This window comes from Pleurodeles waltl, chromosome 1_2, assembly GCF_031143425.1.
Source record: "Pleurodeles waltl isolate 20211129_DDA chromosome 1_2, aPleWal1.hap1.20221129, whole genome shotgun sequence".
Taxonomy (NCBI): domain Eukaryota; kingdom Metazoa; phylum Chordata; class Amphibia; order Caudata; family Salamandridae; genus Pleurodeles; species Pleurodeles waltl.
Genome location: NC_090437.1, coordinates 872,928,576 through 872,947,381, shown reverse-complemented (window position 1 = coordinate 872,947,381; position 18,806 = coordinate 872,928,576). Strand labels below are relative to the sequence as shown.

At 41.7% G+C, this 18,806-nt stretch overlaps 1 protein-coding gene across 6 annotated transcripts in view; it reads right to left on the bottom strand.

The window, feature by feature from the left end:
* The window catches only part of TENM3 (teneurin transmembrane protein 3), a 1,099,611-nt gene that overhangs the window by 617,366 nt on the left and 463,439 nt on the right, over nucleotides 1-18,806 (bottom strand). For all 6 annotated transcript variants that reach the window (XM_069244742.1, XM_069199199.1, XM_069199207.1 and 3 more), the window contains one exon: nucleotides 12,968-13,246. In XM_069244742.1, the coding sequence (XP_069100843.1) occupies nucleotides 12,968-13,246 (279 nt within the window). The remainder of the gene's footprint in view (nucleotides 1-12,967; nucleotides 13,247-18,806) is intronic.

Genomic DNA, 18,806 nt, shown 5'->3' with positions numbered 1-18,806 from the left:
CTGCATCTGATGACAATAAATCTTTGATCAGAGTGTAAAGTGAATGGCATTTCATTTGGTTGCTTACAGGGCATTGTTGCAAGGAGGCAATTAAAGCCTTACATAGTTGCAAGGATATAATCTTGCGAAATCTTATCGAAAGGTTCTCAAGGTTTTGCAAATTATCCACATATGAAGTTTTGTCCAAGATGTAAAGCAATGATATAATCCTGACAAGGGATTTTGAGTGAAACAAAGATCTTGGATATTCTGCTGCTAGGGGAAAAAGTAAAGCATTTAATGTAGTTATGCAACTACAATAGCAAGTTTTCGCCAGCTGTTTGAACTGCAGAATCAAAGACATTTTGCTCTTAAACGTTATACCAAACCATATAATTCTTGCTCTTCACACATTATCATCTCTAAGAACAGCAAGAAAAGGGAATAAAAGTGGATATATGCATGCATCTGATAAAACCCAGTGATAATCATCTGCAGCTCTGCTTTGTATAGTCACAATCTACAGCTCTGGCTAGGGTGGTCAAGTGTCTTTATTTTCCAAGATGTCTAATTTTTCAAATCTTGGCCTGGGATTTTTAGGTTGCTGTAATAGGCCAAATGCTTCCAATCTATTTTAAAACAGCATTTTGTGAATCACCAATTAATCGGGATATCCATAACTTTTTGTTTGTAGCATGGCGGGAACAATTAACTTGCCTTACAAATTGTTCCGTCTTTCTTCTGGGCCTGACCGTATTTGGAGGTGCACATGGTCTAGATCACACTATGAGTAAACTCTTCAGTATTTAGGGGAATGTCTGGCGAAAGGTTACATGCTGAGACATTTGAATGTTCTGCTTAATACAGAGAGTTGCTCCTTTAAAAGGGGGTGGTGCCCTGAGTGCAAACAGGATAGTTAAAACAGATTTATTTCTACTTTTTTGCTGATTGCATAAAATAAGCACCTGCACCAGTTTAATACTTACTTCAATGGTAAACCCAACAATGACTGCTATGAAATAAAATGTTGAAGAGTCCGATCACCTAATGAAACACATCTCTTTTTAAGAAATAAAACATATCATTCTAAGACTGTCCTTCTAAAATAGTTAAGGTGTAATTGCAAAGAGGGGTTTGCATTTCATTTCTAGATATATACCGATAAAACAATCAAATATGCATTCATGCAGGTTCAATGGGCCACAAAAAAAAAAAAAAAGAAATAGAGAGAGAAAGTCATAATTGCCCCTTGGCTTACATTTTGCCATAACAGCACATTGTATTTGGCCATGCAAAACATAATTAAACGGTCACATCAAAAGTGCACCTATTAGGATTTTCCATACTGCAAATATTATCATGCTAAAAATAAATTGAATTATTTTGCCTTGTCAGTATTCTCAAATTTGTTGGGGCTGGCAAATAAGGTTCTAATGATCACTTACCACACAGACAAATAAAAGCTTTTTTGTCTAAGTGAATTGGCATATCAGCTCATAGATAGCATGCACAGATGTTTGACAGAGCTCACCCTAGGAATCCAAAAATTCTGAAAATAAAAATGCTCAACCATTTTACACTTTTATGAAAACTTCACTTGCTTCCCATTGAGACCAGTGAAATGCACTTCCACTCCACTCTTATCTGGCTGACAAGCTTAAGTTATCTGGTGTTATATGGTGGTAGCAGACCCTCAACAAAGTCATTACCTCCAAAACTATGTACCATTACTTTGCAGGTCATCTTTAAACCTTAACTAAAATCCTTTTTTATGAAAGACATTTTAGTTAATATCTCTTCTCCGTCCTATACCTCATTGACTTAGTTTCATCATTGATCAGTGCCTTGGGGGATTACCTCTGTACCTCGATTTCACTGGACACTTTCAAACACCTGGCACAAGCCCACACCCTATTAACTAATATTTATGACTGCTTTAGTGTATACCTTACTTTAATGCTCCTTTTCTATTGTAAATGTCCCAACACATTTAGGTGATGCAATTTATATGCCTTATTTAATGTTGAATTTATTCTGTAAAACACACTAACACCTTTGGGTTATTCCACGCTAGACTGCATAAATAAGTAAATAAATAAATAAATAATTATTTGGGGCAGTACCAAATACCTTTAACATCTTGAACAGCTTCTATCATCACTCATAAAAACAACAGTGTATAATGCACTCATGAAAAAGATGATGACTCTTACTGGGCAGATTATGAAATCTGAAACAAGATCAGTATCCTACTCTCCCTTTCTAACTTTCAACAAGTAACTTGTTAAATGGAGTTGCTAAACTAAAATTCATTTTCTGCCCTTAAAAAGACCCGAAGATTCGCTTTATGTGAAGAAACACATAGAGGAAGCCTAATATCTTATTTTTCTCTTAAATCCATTGTTTCTTTATGATGTAATAAATGCAAATATTGCTATTTAAACATGCAATGCTTTCTTTGTGTGTTCAAACGGTATGTAAAACACTACAATATCAAAGATGAAGTTGCATGTGCAATGCAAAATGTTAAAAAATAAAAAATATGCGGTTCTCTCAGTGCAATGTGGCGGTTGTAAGAAAATTTAAGCTCGGACTAGTTTTAATTTCACTTGATATTTGGAGGAACGCATAAACATTCACTTAAAAGGGACAGGCTATCTTGTTATGGCTAAGATAAGCCGAGGATGTCACTGTGGGAGAGATGAAAATCTGACACTACTACATTAAAGTCATTACTACTAAAAAGCAACCTTGAGATTTTGCCATTTCCTCTGCTAGGAATACACTCAGCCACAGAGAAGTTTTAGAAATAGAATCCAAGCTGAGAGTAGTATGTATGTTTAGTAGGACGCATCTCAACATTCAAGTGTATGCTTCCCAGTAAAAAGCATTTCTTTGGACATTTATGTAGAATGCTAAGGCACAGAAGTACAATTTCCATTACCCATTTGAATGAATGTTTCAGCTAAGTAAAAACACAAGACGCAAACACCAAGCAACAGGAACAGGAAGACGCTAAGAGCCCTGTTATAAATACCGAGACCAGTCACCAGATCCTATAATTGTGCTTTCACGTCTCAGGCACCTTTCAAGGTAGTCATCGCGGCCTCAAAGTGCTAGCTCTTGTTGTGCAGTGTGATATAAAGTATGTAAAAGCTTCACGTCGATGAGTCAATGTGCTAAGCCTCTGCTTCAACCTTGGGGGGATGGCGGGGTAGTGAGCATCAGATTTTCCGACAATCCGGCTGTCACAATGTTTAAATACATTATTTGACAGGCAGGGTGCATGGGAGGGGCCTAAGGGGCAACAGAAAGAGACAGGAATGCGGATTGGTAGGGGTACTAAGTGAGGGAAAACACAATATTTTGTAAAATGACCAATATTTTTGACTACTTTAAACAGAGCGAGAGTGTGTGTGTGCATTTTGTCTGAATGTATGTAAACAATGGTGGTGAACTCTGGCAGACATTTCACCATACCCGACTGAAACCATCTGCACCAAACTATTTATCAGAAAATTCATTTATTAGAGGGGTATAGCACCCCGGCACCCCCTCCCCCCCACTCCACCAGCACCCCCCCCCACCCCCCCAAAGCTTTGTGTAGGGTTTTGCTAGAGGTCAAGAGCCATCTGTTTTTTGAATGTTGCTTATATTTTTGGATGTTTTGCAGCCTATTTTGAACTTAAAAGCAATATTAATTGTGAATTAAAGTAAGTAAGCCAAGCAGTAGTCACAAATTACCAAAGCTAACGTCTCATTCAGACAAAAACCCAAATACTTTGCATTGTCTCACCTTGGATGAAATTATCCTAAGATAAGTAATGCAACTCTTGATACTCAGAGGGACACAGCCACATAATACCTCGCTGTGGGTTGATCACGTAAATTGAATCAGTAAAACTTTAAGCAGGTCAGAATCCTAAAATGAACACAGCAAATAACTTCGAAGTCCTCCACATATCTATTTTAATGTGTTTCGGTATAGTTTAACTGCGCGTTGGATGGTCTGAGCACATTGTCACCATTTAACAAGACGAGCCTTCAAGTGAAATAATTTGCAGTCACTTGTGGGTAGAAACACCGTTTCATGTACCTTTCTGTAAGTAAAATAGGGTTGCCAGCAAGTGAAACAATGGCTGAAAGTGAATTTGGAAATTTGACAAACATATTTAACTTCATTACATAACAAGAACAACACTATACAAACTTAAAGTAAAAAAATGTAAAATTAGCTGCACTTGTAAGAGAATATAACACAATCCTCCCCGTGCGGTACACTCACTCATCTGCAGTATAAACGCATTTATATTCCAGTAATATTTTGCTAGATGCGCTCTTTCTAGGTATGCGAGGTTTTCTGTTACCTCTGAAATATGCTTCTATTTTGAAATCTCAAAAAGGACTGCTGCAGCAGGGCTTTGAAAGGATGTAACGCTCTTGCTTCATTAGGTCCTGAGGCATCCCTTGCCACACGTGCTAAGCCTGTCCCTTCCCCACTCCTGTATTAATCACCCGCTTGTTCTTCTGCCCCCTTGCATCCTCGTGCTCTCTTGTCACTCTCCTCCCCTGCTTCTCGTCGTGCTCTCCACCCTCTTGTCAATGCTGATTGTCTTTTTCTTTCTTCTTTTTTTTTTGGGAGGGCTTGACAGCTTCCATATGCGATAGGGTACAAGCTTTTTTTTTTTTTGCACATAGAAGCACTTTCTTTACTTTTTTTTTTTATTTACTTTTAATTTATTGGCCTGACATGGTCCTCAGACACGTTATGTCAACGCTTTAAATTGGCCACTCTTCCTCATTACACAGGCACATGTGCATGGATTGCAATGCATACATCGTAGCCATCTTGAATGGGCTCTTGCACATGCTTCGTAAGAAGTACGTTCTAATATGGCTACGAAAACGAATTGAAAAAAGCCAACCGCTCGGCCTTTTAGAGCCCCGACCTATTGGCTTTGCTCTTGCTTCTTCTACATAGTGTTTGACCTTTAAATTGTGGCTTAAACAGTAACGATGTCTTCCAGCTATTTTCAGTGCTGCGAACCCAGTTATCCCACACTGACAGTACAATAGCCTTGGTGATAGCTTGATAATGAAACTTACTAATCAGTCAATGTCCTGGGCCTGGATATTTAACTGTTTAAACATCTGGGCAGAGATGACTTTCCAGTAAGCAGAGCTGGAGATGAAATGTTTTCTAAATTGCAGAAATAATCCTTCGTCTTCTCTGATATCATACCTACCCTCAAGACCAGCAGTTTAGGTCAGGTTCCCATAGTCTTAGTTAAAATATGTAATTTCTCCAGCACACTGTTTTTTTATTGATTTAACTTTTCTAAGTCTGATGTTTCTGCCCTAAGGAGGAGTCGATATACTTAATCAATTATCTCCGCTCCACAGATGTACATTCAGCGCGTGCAGTCTTTCAATATTAAAACCACCACAGCGGTTTCTCAGTGCACTATTTTCGTCAAGTCCAGGGCCTGGACCAATGTCAATAAGACATTGGGAAGAGTTTCGCTTCTGGGACTCAGCCTATTGTAAGTGAAGCATGGTCTGCTACCCCTAGGCATGCTTATCAGAAAAGGAGGGATGGTGTGAGTAAAGCCATTACCTCCAACCACATTAATGCCCAATTCAATATCCCAACCCTTTGCCATTTATGTGCTGGTCTGAAGCCAGTGTGTCACTTCCTTGTGCAGGAGTACAGGTGAAAGGGGAAGCACGGACGAGGACATGTAGATGGTATAGTGTGAAGCAGCAGTTTACAAAGCCCAGACACAATTAGAACAGAGTTTGAGCGTGATAAATACCAAGACTGGAGCAAAACTGTAATTTATTCCTCGTCCCAACTGCAGACCTGCCTCAGTTATTTTGGGTTTTAAAAGCTTTAGGTCAGTTGCAGTTAGTGCTTAACTTGAGCAGGTGGTTGACAGTGGGGGCCACAATACTAATTTTTGGGGATCAGCACTTATTTTTTCTTATCAGACATTTCCAGATAGCAAAGGAGGGAAAAACACACACATGGGAAAGGAGGAGGAAAAGAAAGACTGAAAACCCATCACAATGTAAGACAGCAGGTAGGCCCAGCTTAAGGGAGGTGCGAGTGTTGACCTGGATGGGGGGTGGTTGGGGGTGCTGACCTCAGGGGGGCACTGTGTTTAGCAAGGACTTAGGATTTAAAAGCACCTGCTGAAAAGTTCCTTGTACATCCAGCCTTCAGAAAACAATTAAACTGTCAAGATACATACTTAATGTTCCTACTAAGGAGAGAGATGGGAGCTTTGCCTAGCTGCAGCTTTGACTCACCATAAAGTAACATAGAAAGTTAATATGCCTGATGCGGAGAACATAACTATAATGTTCTTCCCCTGCTCCATTACACCCAAAAACAATTTATCACCCTTTTCCTTTTCCCCTTCACCAAACACAGCATGGGTCACGTACACAAAAAAGTGTGTTTTTCTCCTGTCACCACCTGAGCTACCACCTACCTTAATACCACCCACCAGCAGAAAGCCAGCAATACTCCATTCTTATCAGCACAGTTACTTTCGTAATAAGAACTCCTAAGCATCCTCCTCTACAACTTCCATTCGCTTGAAAGAGAATTTAATGTGTCACCTAAATTCTTGCTTAGCTTTCCGGCTCAAGCACAGGTATAGCTGTGCTCACAGTGTAAGATCCTTGACTTTCTATTATTTATCCTGCTCATGACCTCATCCCCTTATTACAATGCATAATAGAGTTAAACCCTTGGAATCGGTATCTGGTCACATATCTCACACTTTGACACCTTTAACCTCCCTTGAAATAGCTCATGTTGCAGGTCATTTTCCGTCCTGGTGCGCTAAAGCAGTAATGCCCTTTCCTGCACCTAAAGCAGACCACTTTGGAGGAGACCCTCAAAAAAGCCTTTACGCAATACTGTCTTCAAATTGTAGAGTATCCCGATGTTCCACTAACCTGCACCACCTGAGCTAATTACACTGAGTGCTACACAGCTACACCCTAGGTTCTAATACATACTGTTCAATATGACTGATCTAATCATACTGAAATGTATCTCTACGCTCCTTGTTTACTGTAGCCATACATGATGAAGATGAATGCAAGAGTTGGTTTAATGTAGCATCTGAAGTTACATCTGTTTGACATGCTCAGAAAAGAAACACAATAACAAAGGAAGTCATAACATAAAAAAGTGGAGGGAGGCAGATCCTGGCCTTGCTGAAGATGGCGGACCCCTGAAAAGCTCACCCACCAGCTGCCTATTTTGTGTTAAAAACATAATGTGTTGAAGTTCATTCTCATTCTTTTCATTACTGTTGCTTACTGGAAGGTAAGGAGCACCAGTTGTCCCGGATCCTCACTGTTCCCGTCTTCTGCATCATTCTGTATTCCTTAACAGGGGACTCACCTCAGAGATGGGAATTGACAAGTGATGTAAAATGTTAGACCTGGCATCCTTGGGGTGGTTTCCCCAACCTTTTTGCCCTCCGACCTCCTATTTTGCTGAACTTATTTTTGGTGGCTTTAGGACTCTGGGTACTTTAACACTGCTGACTAGTACTAAAGTCCATGTGATCTCTCTCTAAAACATGCAAACATTGGCTTAATCCACAAACGGCGTACTAAACTTACTTCTAAGTCCTCAGTAAAGTGAACTACCAATGCTCAGGGCCTTTAAATTAAGTGCCACTATAGGGCTTGCAGCACTGGTTGTGCCATCCACTGCAGTAGCCTTCAAACATGGCTCAGGTCTGCCACTGCTGAGCCTGTGTGTTCGCAGTTTTACACTGTCATGACGACCTGACAAGTTAATACCCTTGCCATTCCCAAACCTTCCTTTTTCATACATATGAGTCACTCCTAAGGTAGGCCCTGTACAGCCTCAGTCCATTCAAAATGTTGTACATTTACATCTCCAGGTAATAAAAAAATCTTACATTTGATTTTCCCTTTTGCAAGGCCTATCTCTCCCGTAGGCTAACATTGGGATTACCTTATTACATTGCATAGGTGTAATTTCCAATTAGGAAGAGGTGGGACCCATAGGTTTGGTGTTTCCGGAATCACAATGTAAAATCACAATTTATGGTGAAGTCAGATTTTAAGTTGTAGCTCTGAGATTGGCACTTTTAGAAAGATGGCATCTTTTTACTTTAAATCATCTTGTTCCTTCTGCCTGTCTCTGAATACACATCTGGGTGGGTGACAGCTGGGATATTGTGCATTCCCTCCAGACAGCCACACACAAAGGAAAAGGAACTTAGTTGTGACTGAGTAGCAATCTGCATGTTGATGTGCCATCCTGTCCAGGATGGGCTGTGTTCTGAGCCTACTCAAAGGGCTGCATAACCCCCTGTAGTGTCTCTCGAACAATGGCAGGAAGGAGAGAGTCTCTGTGCACTTCAAAGGCCTCTCTTTGAAGTGTACCCCACTTCAAAGGCACAAATGGGTATAATTACACCACCAAATCAGTACACACCTTGACCTAAGGACATTCTGCCAAGAAAATGACTGCTGTGTTGGTGAAAGGACTGTCACTCTACTGGATTTTGCTGGACTTCTGTTTTGCTGTGCCTGCCCTGCTGCCCTACTTGCTTGGGAGTAAGAAGAACTGGACCAGCATCTCTACATCCCCAGAACAAAAGTGAGTAAAAGGACTTGCTGGCTTGCCTCCTTCCAACAACCCTGCTGCAGCTTCTGGACTGGGACATCTGTGAGTCCTGCCCTACCAAGTTGTGCCAATCCTGTCCTCGGCCCTTGGAAGTGGATTTGTTATCTGTTTCCAACCAGAATCTGCCCATCGCTGCAGAAGGAGACATTGGATCACTGGCTACACGGCTCCATGACCATGCATCACCTGTACCTAAGGGATTCGGAATCAATGCATCCCCAATTGCACAGCTCAGAACAGACGCATCACCTACACCACCAGGATCGGCGATGATGCATCAACACCGCTGCTCCTTGCATCATTCCTGAACGCAACCCCAAACTAAGGTACTGATTTCAGTGGGACAAGGTTGGTCCCTGTTTAAGACCCACGCTCCATCACGGTTTTCAGATTTCATCCGGCCCAGTGGGATCAGATAGCCCGGTTGATGCTTTATGCTTTTAAGCACTAAATTTGCAGATATTCATTAAATTTTCATATCTCGAATTCTACTTCTTGTTTTTTTTTTGGTTTGGTCTTGTTTTGTTCATTAAACTAAGCCTATTTGTCTAATGTGGATTATTTTTGTTTGGTGTTTCACTGTTTTACTCTTTTCAATTTTGCACCAATACTTTACAAATTGCCTCACAAGTTAAGCTTGCCTGGTTTGTGCCACGCTACCAGAGGGTGAGCACTGGTTAGTTTATAGTGTGTAACTGATTTACGCTGACTATGATTGTGGTCCCTATTTGGACTGGGTGCATACCTCTGCCAACGAGAAACCCAATTTCAAACAAAAAACATTCAGAGACTTCTGATACAGCGCCCCATCCCGAACAGCTCCAATCACTGAGGAAGAGGAAGACATGGGGTGATGGTGTGACTGTGGATCTCCCAGCAAGCTGCCCCACATTAGCCATATTTGAGTCTGTACCTCAGAAGTATGACCAGCACTGTTCCACCCCATTGTGATTCCAAACTACAACAAAATGCATAAATTAAGTAAAATTTTGCACACAGTATTAATGTACTGTTTTGTGTTTGCTTTGAGAAAATTATAATCGATAGCCAATGCAGGCTTTTGTTATATGTATCTAATTAATATAAGGGCAATAACATTTCATTCTCAGCATATTTCCCTTATCAGACCAGTGTGATACAGGTACAAATCCGGACTCTGCAATCTACCCTCAATTGAAAAGACATATGATATTGCCTCCTTGAACCTGCAACTATGTTGATAACCACTGGAGACATAACCAGAGAATTTCATGAACTGCAAGACCTGGAATCTTACATAGAAACCTTGGATGATACATGAATGAATGTTGTCCTTCGAGACCCACAAACTTGGTTGTTCCCAGGAATCTTAAAAGTCAGAGCCCTATTAAACAGACAGAGTCAGTGGGAAGGGTACAGATAAGTTACCTATCCAGAGAGGAACAAATCATGTTTGCATTGAAACCTGATCACCTGATACCATACTTGTCTGAAACCTAAGTATTCTCAAATCCCCACCATATCCTCCTGCATGTGAACTGAGTGCCCAGATGATACTGCCTGCTGATCATCACCTACAAAACAGAACTTCACTCCTCTTTTTCAATAAAGGAGTCTGAGGAGCATCAGAAGGCTGATTCAGCCTTCTAAAGAACACATTTCTATTATCACTCATTCCCCAAACATCACTCCTTCTAATGCATCTTCTGACGCCCATATTTGAATGAATATACAGACCATGTCACAACTGCAAGAATTCACTCTTGGGTCACTCAACATAAATGGATTTAAGGACTACGGACTATGTCAATGGAAGACAATGTTTAACTATGTGGCTTCCAAAAGAGCAGACAGTGATATTACAAGAAACTCGCATTTCACAAGGTGAATCTGAACAATTATCACACGACTGATGGAGACATATCCTGGCTGCCTCTTGATCAACTTATGAGAGTGACTCTTACAGCCAATAGCAATGTCTGTTTCAAAAAATTGAAGTGGCCATAGTCATCTAGTAAAACATCCCAGTCAAAGTCTGGAAATCCTGGAAGGATCCGTACAGCACCTACAGGTTTCTCAAGTGGAGCATTTAGACCCATAGCTTCATCATGGTGTCAATTTATGCCCCTGGTGACCGGACACTAGATTTCTTCTCCTTCTTAAGTAGACCATTGGCTGAATTTGGCCTCATCCTAGTGATAATTGCAGGCAATTCAAATTTGACAACAGATCCTATTATTGACTGTTCCAGCCCTCCGTGATGTGCACCACCTCTCTCACTCAGCCTATCATTTATGTGAGGACGTGGAAAACCTGTCCTCATTCGCAGGATCAGGGCATTAAAGGTATCAGACACCTCTTCAGTGATGGCACTTTCAAATCATTTAAAGATCTACATACTGAATACATGCTTGACAAAACCCAACACTGGAGATATGAGCAGCTTCAGCATTGCCTGTTCCGCAGAATGACAATGACGTAACAACTCTTACTGAGTCTGTCTAGCATATATCTAGAGCAACTGGGAAGCTACAAAAAACTGACACCTGGCCTTTATGAGTCATTCGCAGAAACTTTATTCCCCCAGCCTACCAGGAAAGTATTGCACTCTCAATGGCAAGATAAGCTGAAAAAAATATATACGAAGGAAGACTGGACGGAACTCCTCCCAGCACATGACAAAGGAGAGACACGGAGAGGCACATCTTGAATTTAGCTATTTTAAAGTCCTTCATGATTGGCATTGGTCCTCTCTCAGACTACACAGATCCGGTATGTCTCCTGATCCTCAATGTTGGAGATGTGATCATACCTTAGATAATTCACTGTACATTCTATGGTTCTGCCCTGTCCTACTGACTTACTGGGGGGAATTTTGGGCACAACTATGAGGAATGAGTGGCCTAACCCCAATCCTCTTTATTGAAGTTGTAATTCTTTATGACACTGCTGAGGTAAAACTTACGAAAAATCACAATAAAAGATGGCTGGACACTGCTCAAGCAGTGGTAAAAAAAGAGTGATTTATAAAGTGAACGATCAGGCCTATACTTTTGCAACTATATGCGACCTATACCTAAAACAATGAAAGTACAACTCTCACCAGCATGTCTCTTATAGTGGTTTCTTTCACCAGACAAGTGCAGAATTATATTAGTGTTTAGGGCTTGTAATTTGTGATACAAACAATTTTATATAATGATGCCATGAAACGCATTTCAAGGACACCTTATACTCTCCCTTCCCCCTTCTCGCATCTTTCTTAACATAGCCGCTGGACTCTAAGATTTTGTGACTATACCCCATTAGCTTCCTCTAAAATGTGTGTGATGTTCTGAAAGACAAAGTGTATGTTTTCATATGCAAATTTATTAATAGAAGAATTAGGTTTTGTTATGATAAAAATATATGAACTGAGGAACCATTATCCAGGCTAACAAAATCCAGTAGTAGACAAGAAATATAGTATAGTTACATGACAAGACAAAGCACGATTGCTGTACATTTTAAAATAATTAAGAATCATTTGTAGTGCTCCGAGTTGTGTAGGCAGCGCTCTATTAATATAACAGCTGAAGAAATGTGTTGCAAAAGCCATATATTTCCTCCAGCTACTGTTTAGATGTGAGAAGATCTGCGTTTGTGGATTTTAATTGCCCAGTAAGCTGGTCCCCAAAGCACATCAAAGGGCCACCCTACCTTTTTATCATGATTTTGACTGCCCTCGTCAACCAGAGAGTTTAAAGTATGATCAAATTTGTTCTTCAATCAAATGAGCTCTGTTAATAAACTATTCTGTGTGCTGCCTCATTCAGCCTAAGATTCCTCTATGTCTTTGAAATGTCTTCAAGAGGGATTTACAAAGACATCTTTGATTGCAAGCTGGCCCCGGGGATAGACTTTATCAGCACTTACTCTGCAACTCCGCCGAGGATAACAGGTGACATGGTCCAGGGCTGCGTGCATTGTTTATGCTGCCGCCACACCGGAGACATCAAAATCTCATCAAATCTCACAACAGCCATTGATGCCTCTTAACTTTTACTACAAGATCCCTTCTTTGCCATCAAAGCAGACATCAAAACACAGCTTTTATTGTGATTAAACTCTTCTTTAAAGTTTAAGCTAAACATCACACAGCCTGTTTGCATAATTTATACGAGTTCTGAATAATGAGGTTTTTATATGAAGAAGGCAACATTGTCCAAGGTCATTTCCATACAGTCTAAAAAATAAACACAAGGAAAAACAACTTTGCAAAAGGATTGAGCAGAAAAAGCCAACCCACCAATGACAAGAGAAGTGCAATAACCTGGAACTTACCATTCTCGCTGTCGGACTTGTTCTCATTCTCGGTGTCCGACAGGGTAAGGGCGGAGTTGGAGCGGCTGGAGAGGCAGGAGCTGCGGCCTGATTTGACCCCCCTGCCCCAGAGTCTCATGGCATGTTCGGGGGACATGACTCCTTCGTTTTCAGTGTCCGCGTCCGAGCCGGCACCGATAGAGTAGCCTCTGTGGGGGAGCCCCATTTCTGCACAAAATGCCAGTCCTCTTCGGGTTGCAGGTTCGCAAACTCCTAACTGCCTGAGGGTAAAATTCTGTCCTGGTTAGGGAAGAAAAGAGGGAGCACAAGGTAAGAATATTTGGCAGAGCTGCAGTGTCAACACATTTCAGCTGTACAGGTGTCTCAAGTGTCGCGGGAGGTGTTTTTCTTAAGCATGGCATGTGTTATGGACAAGTGGGCTCTTTTGTCTCAAGCACTTAGTGGAGTGCTTTCTGCATTCTTGCACCTGAGCCGTGTTTTGTAAACCATTCAAGTATTTAAGGACTGCTCTCAGGTGGCACGGAAACCCTATACTGGAGGAAACTGAGCCAGGTCTATTCAACTGCCGAGAAGGGTTACTTAAAAATGACAGCTCTGAAGTGTGAAAAGCATGCTCAGGTACTGTCTAAATTGTTTGGCAAAGCTACAAACAAGTTTTTTTTTTTTTTTTTTTTTTAAATCTTAAACATCTCTGAGTGTAAAAGAAAAGGGATTCCCTCCAGATAACGCTATTGAAAGATAACCCAACTCAAGGGAAAAGTGACAGAATTTTACTAGATTTTCACGACCTATTGATTAAAATATGATCTTTATTGTGTGGAGTGGTATGTTTTATATTATCACTTGTTAGTCTATCGGTTTCAAGAATTTTTGCCTTGGAAATTAAAATGTGATCTTTAATATTTTGAAACTTATATTTTGTTATACCGTCTTGTTTTTAAACAGGAAAGGAGTCAGGCTTTGCTGGAGTTCTCATGAATAAAAAAAAAACATTGTCTGCTGTTAATAAATCCCAACAGCTGTTCAAGGCACACCCACCCTATATTGTTTGCGCTAGACCTGGACCTGAACATATTAATATTTGGTGAATTGGACAAGTTTATATTTTAAGCTGAACTTTAATAATTTACTTGTCATCCTAGTGAACTCTCACCCAAGAAGCACTCAAGAAAATTGTCTGTAATGTGTAATATGCTAGTAGGCATTTCTTAACCTTTGGTTGTAGCAACAATTACATGTATGGTGAAACACGCATGGACACACAACTCTATGTACACAAGTGTGTACTGCAAAACGTGTGCAGAAACAAATGTGCATGCAGGGAATTGTACAGAGTAACTCGCGTGTGCACCGTATCAAAAGGTAGGTGTATGGTAATACACGTTCTCTCTGCAGTAACAACCTTGTGAACATGGAGACAAGGTTATTTAGAGTAAAAAAAAGGGGCCCTTAAAAACATCCCCGCCTTCTCAGTTTTATAGTCACTTCCACGGGAGTGATGGTAGAGTGTGCAACAAGAAAGCACATATAAATTGTGACACGGGAGTACCCTGCCAGCAGCTATCCATAACCTAACGTTCAGAAAACACCATGCGTGTGCTACCTCCATTGCAATCAACGAATGGCAATCTCAAAAGCAAACCATAAAATGAAATATAAGTATATGGTGCACATAGAATGCAAAGCTATATATCTTAGCATAGCATTAGGACTCATCTCGGCCGTATTACATGGGTCTTTGCACCCACTTTTTTGAACGCCTGGAATACTATGTATTGCATGAGAGGCCTCAGATGCGTGCAAGACCCCTTCAGTCATTTCAGATTGTGTATGTGCTCAATCTTATTTGCATGGGGACATTCCATGTAAATGAGGGGAAGCTTTTTCTGCTGCACCTTGCCCAGATTACAAATGTGGGAGTGAAGACAAGATAGATGCCAGTATGTGCAATGATTTTGCTGCACATAGAAAATGTGCTCCACATAGTAGATAACACACTGTCAGTGCATCCCCTGCCCCAAAGAGATGAGATGTGGCCAGGTGGCTAGAGATGACAGCTTTGAAGGGGGTAAGCAGGATTGAATCCTGGCCGAGAGACGTGCCTTAAAGTGTAACGTGTGTACATTAAAAAGCCTGGTTCTTATGCAAAGGACCCTAATGGCCCTGGGCCAAGTTGGAGCTATGCAAAACTATATAAAAAAAAAATGCACCACGTGGGCGGGAGGGTGCAGCCAGTGTATCTTGTTCTCCCTTTTTTTCAGTGAAAAAGCAAGGTACGGTTTGAAATTGTGCATCCGTCTCTTATTGATGTACCCCAGGTAGTGCTGGGACAAATGTGACAGGTTATGACTGCATGGGAAGGGTGCTTTTTCCCCTGCTATCCGGAGTAGTCATGTTTCACACCAAGGTCACTAAATACAGATGCTCCCAAAGCAGAACATGGCCGTGCTCCGGATTACTGTAATCTGACACCAAAACAATAAATTCCTGCAACGTGTTGTAAAGCACTAAATAGTCTTTTTTAGAACAAATGTGATGATCATTCGATTGGAAGTCTTTCCATGGCTCAATGAAGTCAAGCAGATATACACCTTAAAATACTTGCAATTTATAACAAGCATTTACAATGCAACGGGTCTCGCGTTTGCTCACATTAGACTTGATAGCGTTGTAAACTCCCACCCCGACTTTTCACCTGTCGGACAAAAGTGCATTTATGTACATAACCTGAAAAAGTGAAATCAAGTATGTAAAGCGCTCGACTTCTGCCAAGCGAGATCGGGCTCGTAAATTAGAGAAAAAAAAGTCCACGAGCCCGATGGAAAACAGCGAGCCCTCGCATGTTTTCTGTACTTGGTCGCTGCGCTGGAGGAGGGCTAGCCACCGGAAAAGGCATGACATATGCATGACATATGCGTGCCTTCGACTAATGAAAGCAAGCAGATTTTATTAGGGAAGCCCACGAACCAATAAAAACACTGACGTGAAGTTGACAGGGCTCCGAGCCCTTTTCTAAATACAAAAGAGTCTCACTGCGAAACGCATGCGCGAGCGCATGCAACGCAGGCTCGACCCTAAAAATGTGAACAAATACACAAGCACATTGTGCACAACTAGTCACAAGGCAGCAACAACAGTGTAAAATGATGTGAGAATCAGGCGTGGATTCACAGAAATACAGAATGTCCTGGATCTCCAACGAACCTACATTTTCTGTGAGTGGAAATGTAAACACCTACAACAAATGTAAGTACAGCTCACCGACACCATGTGTTGGTGCCAGTCTCAGTGTCTGTAGATAAGTAACGAGAAAAGAGGAGAACCAGGGAACCACGAGCCTCTTCGGCATCTGTTGTCATTGCTCCTCGTTGTACAGAGAGGCCTTAAACGTTTACACAGACTATATTTTTGCAGAATTCACCTATCAATAAGATCTGGTTTGGTACTAACCATTTCTCTTATGAATGTGAAATGTCTCATTCATATGCCTAAAAATGCATCCATGAGATGGAAAACTATAACTGCTACTATTTCCCTTGTATGTATGAGTAGGAGATAATGAAAAATGCAATCACTACCGCTGACTGAACAGTGATGAGTGCACATACTGCTTTATAAATGAGTGACTTCTTTGCATGTGTCCCATACAATTTTCTTCTATCCATTTCCTCCCATTTGAAACAAATCTGCATGTAATCAATCCCCCTCCATACACTGCGAGCGCACGTTTCTGTATACATCTGCACTTCAATCACCACACAGGCAACGATCTTCCTTCAGATTCAGTTTTATTTTCTGACGCAAGTGTTCTTTTCTTGGGCTCAATAGGTCATGGTATCAAAACTGTTCCATGTAAAACATCTGCATTTGTCGTGGCATTTTTAGGTTGAACAATGTCTCTTCTGGTTGAACGCCACTATCTGCCTCTAAGTGCCTGTCTGTCTCTGTCCGTCTATATGTCTGCCTTTATTCATCTGTTTCTATCCATCTGTAGATCAATGTGTATGTATGTGCGTGGTATTTGTTCAGTGTAAACCTAGCCAAAACCGCAGCAGATCTTGTTAAAGGGTGAAATTGAAAGGAGAGGTAACTGGTCACCGGATTGTTACTGCATTTTGATGTAGTGTTCGTCAAAGAGGTGTGCCTTCATCTCTTATAGTATGCCATTTACCTACTCACACTATTAGGGTCTCTTGGTATAAGGGAAGGAAAACAGTTAGCAAGTACGTGGGCAACAGCTGCAGATAGCTAGAGCTTGGCCATAATCGACAAGGCAGTCCCAACTCGGGTGAGCTGTCCATTATGGGGGGGGGGGGTGACGGGGGAGCAGACAGGCATGATTGTGAGCCCGGACCTGGGGTGTTGGGAGTATGAGGGGGAGGAGAAGGGGGAGGCCACTCCTACGTCACCCTCGGAAGGGCACAGTCCTTCCAGGGTTAGGAGGCGTTTCTGGTCAGCTGGTGGTGCAGGGTCACACCTTTAGAAGAGGCAGCGTGGCATGGAGCGGGCCTCTGCTTTGCTCCATGCCGCAGTCTCACTGCCCTGTCGGCTGCCGCTGGCCTCTCTTCTCTGTTCTTCGGGAGGGGCACAGGCTGAGTGCTTGTTTCTCACCCAACCTATTTTTGGTTGCAGCTCTGGAGGGAGTTGAGAGGCCCAGAAACAGTACAATGTACTGGGGGAGAAAGAGGCACGGGGCAGTTGAAGCCTTTTTTTTGGTTAAATTTGGCAGCAGTTGGATTTAGTGTTTGTTCTCAATTTGATTCATGTGCTCTTTTTATGTTTAAAGCCATATTATCAGTCCTGTATGGCGATTGTTTAACGTACTTGCTGTTATATTCCAAATGTGAAGCAATACGAGAGAGATATAATATAGTAATTTAAGCCATATACATATACATGATTCTGTGTAGGGAAACATCCCGAAAACACGACTTCGGAAGAACAAAATCATGAACAACAAAAGCGGAACAACGCTTTCATTAACCATGACTCTGTTCTTCGGAGCCTTAATTACGCATGTGCTGAACAACGCACATGTGTGGTTAAGGCCCAGAAGAAGGGAGTCTGCTTCGGAAGAGGACTCTGTCAGGTGAGTGGGGGCTGGGGCCGTTTTAGGGGCGGGGTTGGGGGGGTAGGGGTATTTTTAGTTTTTAGGGTCTGGGGTGGGGGGTCGGGGTAGTTTAGGTTTTAGTGTGGTGGGAGGTCACAGTAGTTTTAGGGGCGGGGTGGGGGGTCAGGGTATTTTTAGTTTTTAGGGGTGGGGGTCAGGGTAGTTTAGGTTATAGGGGTGGGGGTCGTAGTAGTTTTAGGGGCAGGGGTGGGGGGCGGGGTATTTTTAGTGATGGGGTTGGGGTAGTTCAAGTTTTAGTGGGGTAGGGGGTGCAATAGTTTTAGGGGCGGGGTGGGGGTTGGGCTATATTTCGTTTTTGGGGGGTGGAGGTTTGTAGTAGTTTTAGGGGTGGGGTGGGGTTAGTGGGATTGGGGTAGAATTGTTTTTAGGGATGGGGGGTCAGGGTGAGGGAGGTCGCATGCTGGAATACCTTTACAATGAAAAATCGTTAAGGCCTTCGTGGTAAAGGCATTTGTGGTAATAACATGGTCGTCGTTCCGATTCTTCTTCCTATTAGTAGGGAAGGGAGTGTAGAGGATTGCCTTAACCTTTTTGTTTTGTGGCTCCATACCTCCGTCCCCTAGTAATTAACCTAAGAACTTGATCTTAGTGTATGCAAATCTGGACTTCTTGGTATTGATATGTAAATGGGCATTTTTTAGCTCAGAAAGAATTAGAGAAAGGTGATGCAAATGATCCTCCCAGGTTTTGCTGTACACAACTATATCG